Source organism: Indicator indicator, chromosome 33, assembly GCF_027791375.1.
Source record: "Indicator indicator isolate 239-I01 chromosome 33, UM_Iind_1.1, whole genome shotgun sequence".
NCBI classification, from domain to species: Eukaryota; Metazoa; Chordata; class Aves; order Piciformes; family Indicatoridae; genus Indicator; species Indicator indicator.
In genome coordinates this window covers 3,238,954-3,253,690 of record NC_072042.1, presented here as the reverse complement: position 1 = coordinate 3,253,690, position 14,737 = coordinate 3,238,954, and the positions used below count along the sequence as shown (strand labels likewise).

At 50.8% G+C, this 14,737-nt stretch overlaps 1 protein-coding gene across 1 annotated transcript in view; it reads right to left on the bottom strand.

Moving 5' to 3' along the window:
• GRIK3 (glutamate ionotropic receptor kainate type subunit 3) overlaps positions 1-14,737 on the bottom strand; it is a 131,579-nt gene that overhangs the window by 38,132 nt on the left and 78,710 nt on the right. The window contains exons 5-7 of the mRNA XM_054395289.1: positions 11,918-11,971; positions 6,311-6,484; positions 1,903-2,046 (exon numbers count right to left, since the gene is read on the bottom strand). Of these exons, the coding sequence (XP_054251264.1) occupies positions 1,903-2,046; positions 6,311-6,484; positions 11,918-11,971 (372 nt within the window). The remainder of the gene's footprint in view (positions 1-1,902; positions 2,047-6,310; positions 6,485-11,917; positions 11,972-14,737) is intronic.

The window sequence follows — 14,737 nt, the reverse complement described above, 5'->3', positions numbered from 1 at the left end:
CTGAGCCTGCTTGAGTGCTTCAGCCAGATGCAAACAAACAATTACATGAGCTGAACAGAGAGAAATGGTAATGACTGAAAACAGAGGGGGAATGGAGCTGCCTCCTCGTTCCCTGGGCTCAGTGCTTGCTAAATCCACTGCTCTGCCAAAGCTGCTCATCAGTGCACAGGCAGAGACACCCAGTGCTGCCAGCCTCACCACTGGGATTTAGTGGCACTGAATATCCTTTTGTGGAGCCTGAGCAAATGTTCCTCTGAAAGGCAACTGGCAATGGCTCTGCTACGAAATGGCCTCGCAGAGAGCAGGGTCCAGCTGCTCCTGGGTGGTTGTTTCAGGCTGTGCCTAGAAAATTTTCCACAGATCTTGAACAGAAAGAGGTAAAATGTAAATAAATAACTATGGGGTGTAAAAAAGGAAAATGAGGATAAGTTCTAAACAAATCCCATTGGACAGATAACAGACATAAAACTTAGATAGGTAAACTTTCTTTCTCTTTTTTTGGCTTCCTCACTCTGGGAGACACTAACTTGCTTCTGCTTGGCCTTGGCTGTGTTCTTTGTTTTGGCTGAGTATCCCAACAAAACAGCTCTCTGCCCTTTTCTCTTGTCCCTTTGTGTCCAGGGGGTAAGGAGGAGGGCAGGGAACGGGAAGCTATTAGCAGCTCCCCTGGTTTTTGACCAAGGGGGAGAGGGGTCCCTGTGCTGTTTATAAATTGTAAATACCTGCAAATATTGTAAATGTTGAATATTTTGTACAGATTCATTGCTTTTTGTTGTAGATTGTAGTTTTGCTTGTAAATACAGCTTCATTTACTTCCAGCTGGGCTTGGCTGGCAGTTTAATACTGGGGGGGGAGTTTTCAACCCACCGCATCCTGACACCAGGGCAAGTCTCAGTGACAGCACAGGGGATTTCATAGAATCATAGAATTGTTAGGGTTGGAAGGGACCTCAAGGATCATCCAGTTTCAGCCTGGTTTGGATGTTTTGGAGTGGCTGCAGGGCTGGGGTTTGAAAGGCAGAGAGAGGATTTGTCCTTCCTGTGTGCACTCAGCAGCCTGGTGTGTATCACAGTCTCACAGTATGTCAGAGGTTGGAAGGGACCTCAAGAGATCATCAGGTCCAACCCCCCTGCCAGAGCAGGATCACTTAGGGCAGTCTGCACAGGAATGCATCCAGGTGGGTTTGGAAAGTCTCCAGAGAAGGAGACTCCACAACCCCCCTGGGCAGCCTGTTCCAGGGCTCAGTCACTCTCACTGTAAAGAAGTTTCTCCTCATTTTGAGCTGAAGTCTTTTATGTTCTAGTTTGAGCCCATCGTTCCTTGGCTTATCACTGTGAACCACCCAAAAGAGCCTGGCCCCCTCCACTTGACACCCACCCCTCAGCTATTGATAGACATTGATCAGATCCCCTCTCAGCCTTCTCTTCTCCAACCTAAACAGCCCCAGGGCTCTCAGTCTCTCTTCATAGGGGAGATGCTCAAGTCCTCTAAGCATCCTCCTGGCTCTCCCTTGGACTCTCTCCAGCAGCTCTCTATCTCTCTTGAACTGGGGAGCCCCAAACTGGACACAGTATTGCAGGTGTGGTCTCAGCAGGGCAGAGTAGAAAGGTAGAAGAACTTCTCTAGCCCTGCTGGACACCTTTCTTGATACATCCCAGGATCCCATTGTCTCTCTTGGCCACCAGAGCACATTGCTGTTCCACACAGAACTTGCTGCCCACCAGCACTCCAAGGTCTTTCCCTGTGGAGCTGCTCTCCACTGTATCTGTGCTTCCAGCCAGCCCTACCTGCTCAGGCCGGGAGGCGGTGCGGACTTTCCTACCTGCCGAACCTCTCTGCCCCGTGTCCCCACGCCTGCTCCGGTGTTAGTGGGAGCAGTGCTGGCGCACGGGAGGCTTTTACCTCTTTGATGAAATTCATGAAGCGGCCCCCGAACCTCCAGGCCTTGTGGCGGTGGCACTGCAGGGAGTTGACAGTCATCTGCGGGGCGCGCTGGTAGCAGACGGACACCACGTGCACCGCGTCGTACAGGAGGGCAGCGTCTGTCTGAAGGGAAGGGGAAGAGCATTGCTGTCGGGGGGAGGGCTTCCAGAGCAAGGCAAAGTGCTCAGGCAGGTGCTGGGATTAGGCTGTGCCTTTCAAAGTTTCCACAGAGGTTGAACGGAAAGTGGTAAGAGTGTAAAGAAATCAGTCTTGGGTATAAAAAAGGGAAGTAGTGGTAAGTCCTAAACATTCCCAATGGGCAGATAACAAACATGAGCTAGTCATGAAAACTCTCTCTCTCTCTCCCTCTCCCTCTCTCTCTTTTGGCTTCCTCATTCTGGGAGGCATTAACTGGCTTCTGGCTGGCTTTGCTGACCTTGGCTGTGTTCTTTGTTTTGGCTGAGGATCCTAACAAAACAACTCTCTGCTCTTTCCCGAGGAGACCTTCTTGTGGCCTTCCAGGATATGAAGGGGGCTACAAGAAAGCCGGGGAGGGACTTTTTAGGGTGTCAGGGAGTGATAGGACAGGGGGGAATGGAAAAAAAATCTGTGATAGGACAGGGGGGAATGGAAAAAAAATAGAAATGTGTAGATTCAGATTGGATGTTAGGAAGAAGTTCTTCACCATGAGGGTGGTGAGACACTGGCACAGGTTGCCCAGGGAGGTGGTGGAAGCCTCATCCCTGGAGGTTTTTGCAGCCAGGCTGGACGTGGCTGTGAGCAACCTGCTGTAGTGTGAGGTGTCCCTGCCCATGGCAGGGGGGTTGGAACTGGATGATACTTGAGGTCCCTTCCAACCCTAACAATTCTATGATTCTATGATTCCCTTGTCCCTTTGTGTCCAGGGTGGTAAGGAGGAAGGCTGGGAATGGGCTCTCAAAAGGTCCACTGGGCTCTCAAGAGATTCCCTGGGATCTCAAAAGGTCCAGTGGGCTCTCAAGAGGTTGCCATATGTGCCTGTGCTTTAACAGAGGACTTTTGTAAAGCTCTCATGCAAAGCACGTCCTCCAAACTCGTAGCTCCGCTCATGACAAAGCCTCACCAGTGTCTTTTTCTGTAGGTGGCTCTTTAGGAGATCAGAGCCCTGCCTTAAACCCTGGGCTTGTGGAAATGTCACTTGTCTGTGTGCATCTGCTCTGCTTATTCCACTGCATCCACTGCTGGACTGCCAAAGAGGGCAGGCGGAGATGTCTGAATGCAGCAGAGAGGAACAGGATTTTCTGATTTGGTCTGGTTTGCCTGAGTGTAAAACCAAACCTGCATGAGAACACAGTGCCCACACTATTTCATACATGGGGAAACACAAACCAGGGAATTAAAAGCCTTGTCTGTGGATACAGGGTTTGCCAAAGTGACCAAACTGTCACTGAGATCAGGAGTTCACAGACTTCAACATCTTCCTGCATTTCAATGATTTGATCTAGGGAGAAGTCTGTTTTTTTTCTCCCCTCCTCCATATAATGTGATGGCTTTAGATTCAATTTGAGATGCCCCATGTCACCTCCAAACACTGATGAAGGGAATTGGATTTATTTTCCCCTCCAATATGGTAAATCCTCCCAGTGCAAATACATGATTTGGTGGCTTCACAAAGCTACAAACCAGATGGGAGTGTAGCAGCAGCGTAATAAAACACAATAAAACAAAACAATGCAGCAAATAAGTGGCCAAATATCTAACAGGATATGGCTGTGGAGAAAATCTCCAGTGCTGGCAGCCAGCCCTGTGACCTTCCCTCCCTGCAGCACCCAGGCATGAAGAGCAGGCAGCAACCTGCATCCTGTGGGCTTGTTTACAGCAGCAGGGGCAGGTCTGGGGGCTAGGAGAGAGGGGTTACAAGAATATGGCCAAGCAATTTCATGGTGAATTACTTGCTGTAAAGCCCAGCTGAGATCAGAACCCCGCTGGGACAGGCACCAGACAAACACAACTAGAAGGCAGGATCCCCTCTGAAGAAGCCAGAGAGGAGCCAGCAGTGGGGGAAACCCAGAAGTGCTGCAGGCAACACAACTTTGCAGCTGTGGGCAGTGCTGTAGGGAGGTGGGAGGCTGAAGAAGAATTCACAGATTCATAGAATGGTTTAGGTTGGAAAGGACCTTGAACTTCCAACCCCCCTGCCATGGGTAGGGACACCTCCCACTAGCCCAGGTGGCTCAGGGCATCATCCAACCTGGCCTTGAATACCTCCAGGGAGGGGGCATCCACAACCTCCCTGGACAACCTGTGCCAGTGTCTCACCACCCTCACTGGAAAGAATTTTTTCCTCATCTCCAGTCTAAATCTGCCCTTCTCAAGCTTTAATCCACTGCCCCTCATCCTGTGACTCCAAGCCCTAGTAAAAAGTCCTTTCCTGGTTCTCTTGTAGGCCTCTTTCAGGTACTGGAAGGCTGTTCTAAGGTCTCCCTGGAAGGTTTTCTTCTCCAGGCTGAACAGCTCCAACTCTGACAGCCTGAATGTTGGGGATCTCCTCTAAAGGCAAAAAGAACAGGAGGGCTGTGAGGAGCCATCTCAAGGTGAAAGTCTGAGAGGCTTTGCCACTTGTGGTTGGTTCTGGCAGACCTAGAGGGAGAAGGAAGGAGGGATCCAGTCAGCAATTACGGGGGTCAGAGACAGCCTGGCAGGGAAGACAGACGGGCAAGCAGGTGCTGGCCCTCCCCAGCAGTTACTCAGCAGAGCAGAGCTGCCATCAGGCCCTAAAGGAGTCATCAAAGCTGCAGCAAAGCCCAGCTCTGGGCTTCCCCACTGTGCTCAGCCCTTTCTGCAACTGAAAGCTTTGAGATTTGCTGGTCCTGGGGGCAGGTTTTTAGCAGCAAGAAGGGAGGGAGGAGGAGAGCCACTCAGAACTGGCAAATCTGTTGGTGGCTGGGATGCAAATGGAGAGTGTGAACCTAGCTGTGGGCTGCAGGGGACTCATCACCTGAAGTCACCACATCGAAGTGATGGTTATTAAGGATCACAGAATCATAGAATGGTTAGGTTTGGAAGGAACCTCAAGGATCATCCAGTTCCAACCCCCCGTGCCATGGGCAGGGACACCTCACACTCCATCAGGTTGCTCAGAGCCACATCCAGCCTGGCTGCAAAAACCTCCAGGGATGAGGCTTCCACCACCTCCCTGGGCAACCTCTGCCAGTGTCTCACCACCCTCATGGTGAAAAACTTCTTCCTAACATCCAATCTGAATGTACCCTTTTCTATCTTTTTTCCATTCCCCCCAGTTCTATCACTCCCTGACACCCTAAAAAGTCCTTCCCCAGCTTTCTTGTAACCCTCTTCAGATAATGGAAGGCCACAAGAAGGTCTCGTGGCAGCCTTCTCTTCTCCAGACTGCACAACCCCAACTCTTTCAGTCCCTCCTCACAGGAGAGCAGCTCCAGCCCTCTGCTCATCCTTGTTTCCCTTCTCTGGACACATTCCAGCACCTCCAGATCCTTCTTGTAACAGAAGCTCCAGAACTGGATGCAGTACTCCAGGTGGGGTCTCACCAGAGCGGAGTAGAAGGGGAGAATCACCTCCCTGGGTGGAGAGGTGCTCCAGCCAGAGGATGCCAGCAGCTCCCTTAGGGAGGACACCAGGGATGAGCTGTTGCTCATACAAGAATCATAGAATCATAGAATCATAGAATCAGTCAGGGTTGGAAGGGACCACAAGGATCAGCCAGTTCCAACCCCCCTGCCATGGGCAGGGACACCTCACACTACATCAGGCTGGCCAGAGCCTCATCCAGCCTGGCTGCAAACACCTCCAGGGATGGGGCCTCAACCACCTCCCTGGACAACCCATTCCAGGCTCTCACCACTCTCATGGGGAAGAACTTCTTCCTCACTTCCAGCCTGAATCTCCCCACTTCCAGCTTTATTCCATTCCCCCTGGTCCTATCACTCCCTGATAGCCTAAAAAGTCCCTCCCCAGCTTTCTTGTAGCCCTCTTCAGATCCTGGAAGGCCACAAGAAGGTCACCTGGGAGCCTTCTCTTCTCCAGACTGAACAGCCCCAACTCTTTCAGTCTGTCCTCATAGGAGAGCAGCTCCAGCCCTCTGCTCATCCTGGTGGCCCTTCTCTGGACACCTTCCAGCATGTCCAGATCCCTCTTGTAACAGAGGCTCCAGAACTGGATGCAGTACTCCAGGTGTGGTCTCACCAGAGCTGAGCAGAGGAGGAGAATCACCTCCCTTGACCTGCTGGCCACACTTCTCTTGATGCAGCCCAGGATCTGGTTGGAACCAAACCCATTCACGTTTAGGCCCTGATGCCTGTTCCTGCCCTCCCTGCCCTGCTGCTGCTCTGCTCCCCAGACTCCAGCCATGCTTCCCTTAGACCTCCCATACCATCATCACACCGTTCAGCAGGCCCAGCTCCGCCTTGGGCGCCGACTGCAGCCTCTCCATGGACCACTTCTCGATGATGGAGGACACGTGGGGGTTGTCCACGTTGAGGATCCGGAAGCCAGTCAGGTTCACCCCGGAGTAGCGATATGGTTCTAGGTCTAATGCATAAAGATCCTTAAAAGAGAGAAATCAGTTTAAACATTTTGTTTTAGCTTTGCTTTGTTTGTCTCTTCTGCATCGCTTCTGAAGCTCTCCAAGGGGGCAGAGCCTGGCAGGAGGTGGCAGGCAGGGTGGTGGCCTCATGACTACTGCCTTGTGCTGTCTGCTGCCATTAGTCACTGCCTGCAGAGTCTCGTGGGTGTCAGCGGAGTTTGGGTGCCAGATTTTGCAGCTTCACCCCCACATGGAGGGCGACTCCTGCCAAAGGACTCAGTCTGCACGAAAGAAGTGAGTGAGGTGTGGGGAGAGATCCAGAACTGCTCTCTGGAAGTGGGAAAAAAGAGCCACCAAGGCAGGGGACAAGGCAGAGTTCCTGCCTCTGAAGCTCCCTGAAGCCCTTCCATGGAGGATGAGCTGGGAGTGCTGAAACCCCCAGGGTGCTGCAGATGACAAGAGGAAGTGGGAGTGCAGAATGCCAATTTGCAGAGGGCTATCAGAGAGGAACTAAGACGCATTTCTTGACATTCCGACCAGCCTACACAGTCTGCAAGTGAATGAGGCTGCCCTTTGTGTGCCTGCAGCCCCGCCAGGCAGCCCTCAGCTGCTGGCAGCCTGCCCACCAGCAGCACTTGGCAGCAGCAAGAGAGGGGCTTTTGGAGGGAGGCCTCCGCCAGTGCACTTCTTTAATGCATCTCCTGGCACTGTCCTGCGTCAGAATCTGATCTTCAGCTGAGGGATCAGCGCCAGAGCTCAGCGACTGGGCTGGGGGGGCTGGGGTTAGGCAGCTAGAATGAGCCACAGCTGATCCCCCAGCACAGAACCAGGGGGTTCTGAATGAATGAATGAATGTGGTGGGGAATGGCAGCTGGGAGGGGGCTTGGTTAATGGGGAAGTGTTTGTGGATGGGACATATTTCATCAGAGTTTATCCTGAACACTCTCTGCAAGTGCTGAGTGGTCACAAAGGTGTGGGGAGGTGGGCAGGCAGCAGCCCAGTCTCTTTGAGGTGGAGGGTTGGGGGGGGTGAGGGCAGGACAGTGCTCATTGCTCTCACGAGAGAGAGGTGTGGCAGTTTTAGGCTGTACCTTTAAAATTTTCCACAGGTCTTGAACAAAAATTGGTAAATAAATCACTCTTGGGTGTAAAAAAGGAAAATAATGATAAGTTCAGAACAAATCCCATTGGACTGATGCCTTCCATAAAACTCAGATATGTAAACTTTCTCTCTCTCTTTTGGCTTCCTCACTCTGGGAGATACTAACCTGCTTCTGCTTGACCTTGGCTGTGTTCTTTGTTTTGGCTGAGAATCCTAACAAAATACCTCTCTGCCCTTTTCTCTTGTCCCTTTGTGTCCAGGGGGTAAGGAGGAGGGGGGCAGGGAGTGGGAAGCAATTAGCAGCTCCCCTGTTTTTTGACTGAGGGGGGTTCTTGTGCTGCTTATAAATTGTAAACACCTGCAAATATTGTGAATGTTGTCTATTTTGTACAGATTCATTGCATTTCATTGCAGATTGTAGTTTTGCTTGTACATACAGCTTCATTTGCTTCCAACAAGGCTGGGCTGGCAATTTGATGCTGGGGCAGGGGAGGCAATTTTCAACCCACCACAAGAGGTTAAACACAGCATGGGTTAGGTGACTGCTGCTGTCTGGAAGAAGGTGGCTGTGCTGGCAGGACACAGCCAGGCTGTGTGTTCACCCAGACACAGCATCCACCAGCAGCCAGCTCTGCTCTGCCGGGGCTGGGAGTGGGGGAGCTGGGAAAGCGCTGGCCCTAAACACACTGCCCTCAGCAAAGCACAACAAACCCAACCCTGCCAGCAGCTGAGACTTCACTCGCAGCAGGAGAGCAAGGAAGTCCTACAGCTGTTTTGCTTTAATAAGCTTTGGTTGGGGAGGGGTTGATCTTTTCCTTAAGCACTGGCCTCTGACTCTGCACCCCAGGCACTGTGCCGTGTTGTTGTCAGCAGGTGCAGCCAGGGCCCAGCTATTAATCACAGCAGAGCTCAGCTCAGCCTCGCTGCTCTTTGGTTGTTGGGGATTTTTTTTTTCCCCTTCCTGAAAAACAGCAAGCACAAACCTCCCTGTTTTGTTAAAGGGCATTGAGCAAAGCAGGCCACAGGGTTGACTTTTAAATGACTTACTCTAACTAAGGGCAAATAGAGTGGTTTAGCCTCAGCCAGATGCTGCTCTCCTTGTGTGTATAGGGCTGCCCCTGGGTCTGACTCGCTGGCACAGATTTATTTTTGCAGGATTTGGAACCTTTTGCCACACTTCAGTTTGTATTGTGGAAATTGCTGTGGGGAAAATATTTTGGGTGGCCAAACCAGACCATTTCCCCTCAGAATGTGACAAACGTGGTCCACTGAGCTCCAGACCTCATGGTCTCCACCTCTCATCTCTCACCCACCAACCCTGTCCACCTTTCAGTTCCTACTGGTGTTTTGGGTGCCCTTCCCATCCTGCTGCTCTCCACTGACCCTTCATTTCACCAATTTCCTATAGAAGCCAACCTTCCATCAGGTCCCTTCTTGGTTCCAGTTTAGATCTGTTGCAGCCTGATTAAGCATCTCCTGGCATCAGAGGATCACTAAGAACACAAGCAGAGTGTCAGAAGGTGGGGAGGTGCATGCATGGTGGGGAACTGCCAGATCAATTCTTCTGCATTTTCTGCTCCTTCACCACCACAAATGGAAACATCTGGTTCTATTTTCCACCTCATCTACACTCCCTTTTGCTCATTATTTCCTGTGCTGCAGATGAATTTCCTCTCTCCCCCCCATCCTACTACCTTTAGAAAGCTTCATTCCTGATGTGTCTGTGCAGCTCTTCCCCCTCACTATGCACACTCTCCCACCTCCCACAATGCCAGAGTCTGATCCTCTCACCTCCACAGTCAGAAGCTGCAGAAGCAGGTGTCCAGGAGGAGCAAAGCAGCTCATGGATAATGTGCCTGCCATGGGTCTCAGATCTTCTGGGCACAGATCTGCTGGGAGGAACAGCTGTGCCCATGATGGGAGGTTGGCACCTCCAGCACTGTTGGAGGAATAAACTCTCCTGTGCTCAGCCAGGGGTGCATTTGTGGTGTCCTGAGCCTCAGGCACATTGAGTTGAACAAGAGCACCCCACTGGCAGCACCAGTGGACAACTGCACTGCTTTGGTTCAGTGCCTCGTCAGGAGAAGGCAGGCTGGGGGTGGAATTTTTCATTACAGATTCACAGATTGCATTGGGTTGGAAAGGACCCTCCAAGGTCATCTTGTCCAACCCCCCTGCAGTCAGCAGGGTCACCTCCAACTAGATCAGGCTGCTCAGGGCCACATCAAGTCTGACCTTGAATGTCTCCATGAATAGGGCCTCAACCCACAACCCTCAGCACTCTTAGAATAGAATCCTAGAATCCTAGAATCCTAGAATCCTAGACTCATAGAATCCTAGAATCCTAGAATCCTAGAATCATAGACTCATAGAATCCTAGAATCATAGACTCATAGAATCCTAGAATCATAGAATCCTAGAATCCTAGAATCATAGACTCATAGAATCCTGGAATCCTAGAATCATAGAATCCTAGAATCATAGACTCATAGAATCCTGGAATCCTAGAATCATAGAACCATAGAATCATAGACTCCTAGAATCCTAGAATCATAGAATCCTAGAATCCTAGACTCATAGACTCCTAGAATCCTAGAATCATAGAATCATAGATTCCTAGAATCATAGATTCCTAGAGTCCTAGAATCCTAGAATCATAGATTCCTTGAATCATAGAATCCTAGAATCATAGACTCCTAGACTCCTAGAATCCTAGAATCCTAGAATCCTAGACTCAACCAGGTTGGAAGAGACCTCCAAGATCACCTAGTAAAGAACTCTTACAGTACCGAACTTCCTCCTGATGTCCAACCTACATCTCCCTTGCTCCTCTTTCAAACCATTGCTCCTCAGCTGACTCAAAGCATGGGCAGAGATTCCTGCTCCTGCCTGCAGCTGCTGTAAGCAGCAGCAGTGGCAAACCTCTGGATCTGCAAAGATTTCCCTGCCATGCTGCCTTGAAGGGGGCTCTCAGGGTGTGGAAGCCGGGAGCGGGTCGGAGGCTCAGCAGAGCTCCTCCTCGGGTGGAGCAGCCTGATGGGGCTCTTCCCGCTGGAATCACTGAACTGTAGCCTTGCTGCCTAGCAAAATGTTGGAGCATTTCATGCCAAGTGTTGATGCACTGTGCTCAGTATTGACGAGGGACCTTTTAGAAACATTCAGTGTAACATAATAGACTAATTCATTAGCACCCCATGGGTCTAGTGCTGGAGAAGCTCAAGCACAAGCATTGCAAGCTAGGAAAACATTGCCTTAAGGAATGGCAGATTAAAATATCTTTCCCATGATATAACTGTTATTTCAGGGAAGTGGCATTAATTGTGATTGCTTATCTATTAATTTATTATAATTCTCTTTTCCCACCTCCAGGCTGTACCTACACATGAAATGTACTCCAGGCTCTGCTGGGGCTGATTAACAGGAGGTTATCTGGGAAATGCTTAAAGCTGCCTGGAATAGATAATGGCAGCAGGGGTAATTAAAATGTCTTTTGCATTTGAAAAATAAATTTGGCCATTTTTAAGGGTAAGTTTAGTCTCTTTCTTTCCTAAAGGGAAAAAAAAAAAAAAAAACAAACCAAAAAAAGAAAAGATAAATTGGATCTTGAAAATCACACAGAATTCAGCCCGACAATAGCATCCTACATGGAAACAAAAGTGGCATGCCAAAAAATTAAAAAAAAAAAAACAACCCAAACCAAAATGCCTCCTGGAGTCAGAGAGGAACTGGCCTGTGTTTAATGAGAGCAGAGTTAATTTCAAGCTGAGTTCTTCTCAAGCAAAACAAACCTGGTACTGAACTACTGACCACAGCAGGGCTGCTCCTGGCTCTTAAGGGAGACCTGGATGAAGACTCAAACACATACCCAGCTCTGACTGGAACTTGGCCCTGTCAGATCCTGTCTGTGGGGCTTCAGCTTTGCAACTCCACACATATGTTCCTCTTTCTGTGCGTGGGTAGCTGCACTGAAATCAAAATGACTGGGAGGGGAAATAAAAGCAGAACCTACATCTGTGCAAAACCAGAGCAGCTCCAAAGGACTGAGCCAGTCCAAAGGCTGGAAAAGAAAAGAGTAATGTGGCTTGGGATGAGCTCCTGGGGATGCTGCAACTGCAGAGACCTTACAGCCACAGCACTGAGGGCTGCTCTAAACCCAGCCCTGTTCTCCCCTCCCATTATAGGGCACCAGACCTCCCCCCACCCCTTCCCCTTGTTTTTCCCACCCCACTGCTCCAAAGTCCTGTGGCTGTGCAGTGCCCACCCTGAGCAGGGCTCCATCTGCTCTCCTGCTGCTCCCACAACCTCCTGCTTCAGCAGAGTGTGAAAGGGATGTGCACAGGTTAGATACTTTACCAGAGTGGTGAAGATGAAGTGGTAGTATTCTGTCATCATTCCCATTGCCATGGCCTTGAGGAGAGGAAGGAAAAGAGGTTAGTAAGAGTGGACACAGGACATGGCAACAGTCATAAACCTCTACAGAGCTGATCTGGGCACTGCAGCAGGAGCTGGAGGCTTGGAGGCTGGATCAGCCCCGTGAAGCACATGCTTAGCCAGCCAGAGGTGGGTGCTTGACTGCTGAGCTGAGCTGTGGTCCTCCAGCCCTTCTGAAATGCCAGCAAAGCCCCAGAGTTCAGCTCCTGTGGAGGCTGGTGGCCTGTCTGGGGGTTGCTGTGCCAGGTGGGAACACTGCCTGCAGGGTGACACAAGGGTCACACTCACTGCCAGGGATAGGAGTGGCTTCTGTGGGCTCAGCTGGGAGACAGGAGCTTGCCCTTCCTTCTTAGATACCCAACAACCAGCAACCTTCACAAACCTGTGCAGGATGGCAAAAGCAGCCCTTCCTCATGGCTACAAGCCCAGGTACTGGCTGAGACACTGAGTTAAAGGCTTTTGCTTCCTCACTCATGGATTTCTGCAGCTCTGTGTTCCTACCACCTTCAGTGCCTGTTCCTGCAACCTGTACTCATAGCTCTGCTCTGAGTCCCTCCTGCCTGTGTGCCACAGGCATGCCCTGATGCAGTGCCTGGTATAGAAATGGGTCAGGGAACACAGAGGCACAGGGGTGGTGAGCAGGGACACCTCCCACCCCCCAGCCCTTGGAGCTGGTGGTGCAGAGCTGAGTGCTCTTGGCAAGCTCAGGCTCTAGGTGTGCCAGCCCTGACACCAGGATGGCTCCTGCAGATTGCTGGGATCTGCATAACTGAGCTGTGGAGGGAACAGGCTGTTCTGTCAGGGTTGCAGGGAATGCTGTGGGCTGAAGGCACCTTGGCTGGCTGACCATGCCCTACATGGCACAAAGGGAACACGTCCCTGGCTGTGGGAAAAGTCACCTTGAAGTTGGTGGCTGGCTAAAGGAGGTACCTGTGGGTTTGGCTGTGGTGCTGACTCTCTCAGCACCTTTTTTCTGGAGCAAAACCATGCAGGAGCATTTTAAAATCTCCACTGATGGGAAAGTGACTTCAGTTCCCCCACAGAAACGTTCATTTCCCTTGGGTTTTGCTAAAAATTACCAGGGCAAAATTTAGCCCTGGGGAAGGAAGTGACAGTTTGAAGTGAGATGTCAAAAATCAAGGGAAAAGGAAATGACTGAGATTAAAAGCCTGGATACTGTAACTCTAGAGCATGACTTTATCCCCTGTTTTCTGGCCTGGAAGTGCCTTTCTGAAGGCCTGGGAACTGTCCCTGTGTCACCTGCCTGGCCAGTGGGGCTGTTTCAGCTCTCTCCTGAGCAGGTGCACAGAGCCTGAGCAGGCAACGTGTGTGAAGCTTCAGTGGGATGATGTGAAACCACTCAAGAGGAAATCATGAGATTCCAGTTTGGATTCAACAGCTGAATGATTTCTTTCAGTGGTGGATGAAGAGCCCCAGAGTTGTGGCAAGGAGCGAGCTCCAGCATCCCTGTGCTGGCAGCTTGGGTGCAGGACACATCTGGGGAAATGAATAAGTGATGAACCTGGTGGATAAGCTCCAGGCAGTCTCTGGGATGAGAGTGGGATCTCTGCTGAAGTTAAGACAGGCACATCTGTGCACTGCAGAGTGCAGCAACTGTTCAGAGACAGCTGCCAAGGAGAGCAGAGAAGCTGGAAGCCAGAGAACAGATGTAAAGCATTAACAAGGGACCAAAAACGAGCAAGGCCAGAGAAGTTGAGGGCAGGTTGGAAGGCATCATGAGCAGGCCTGGCTCTGTGGTAGGTTTTCACAACGATGTGTTTGTCCAGGAGGGTTAAATAACCACTGGTTTGATGTCTCTGTCACTCCAAGGAAGCCAGGCTGGAGCAGCATGTGGCAGTGTCATCAGCACCTCCTTGTGCCAGCTCTCATGTTACTGCTCATGGATCACTAACCCATGGGGTTGGTTTTTTTTCTTGCTACTCCAGTTTAAAAACCCAGCCCAGATGATCAGTGAAGTGCCTTGTTAGGTGCCTGCTGTGGCAGCACCTTACCTTAAAGAACCTGGGACAAGCTCTGGGCTGGCAGGATGGTGTGAGCCTAGTCAGAGCTGCCTGAGTGCATGGAGGCTGGAGGTGCTCAAGCTGTTCCATGTTACCTAAAGGTGTGCAGCTAAAACCAGGTCCAAGGGGTGGAAATTTTGACACAAGTCTTGAAAGGATCTTTTTGTCACTCATGGGCAGTGCAGCAGGGTGGACAGAGCAGCCAGGAGGCTGCACCAGGGAGCCTGGACAGAGCAAACACTGGTGGCCAAATGGCTGCAGAGCTCACTGGTGTAGTTGCCACCATGTTACAACAGGTAGATACTACAATAAAATATGAATGTTACTGTTTCTGGGACAAACAGAAAGCTGGACCATCCTCTCTTTTGTTGCAGTCCAATTTTCTTCTGTGTGTTGTTCCTTTGACACTACAAAGCAAGAGCAGAGTCCCCTCTGCAGGAGATGCCTTTGGCTTTCCCCACCTTGTACTTGAGGTGAACACACAAAGAAGAGTGTGAGGAGGGCAAGGGGGAACAGGACTCAGAAGCCTCTCTTTCTGCCCCAGGTAAAGAAGAAAGCTGTTTCCCAAGTGAAGGTGGTACCTCTAGATGTGCATTTGTTGTTGCAGGCAGAACAGTTGGGAACAGATAAGGTTTATGAGCTTCCTGCTTCTACAGCAGAGACAGGAGGCTCATGGTCTGCTCTGCTCAGAGCCTCCCCAGTGTGCAGAGGGTTTGGGCTT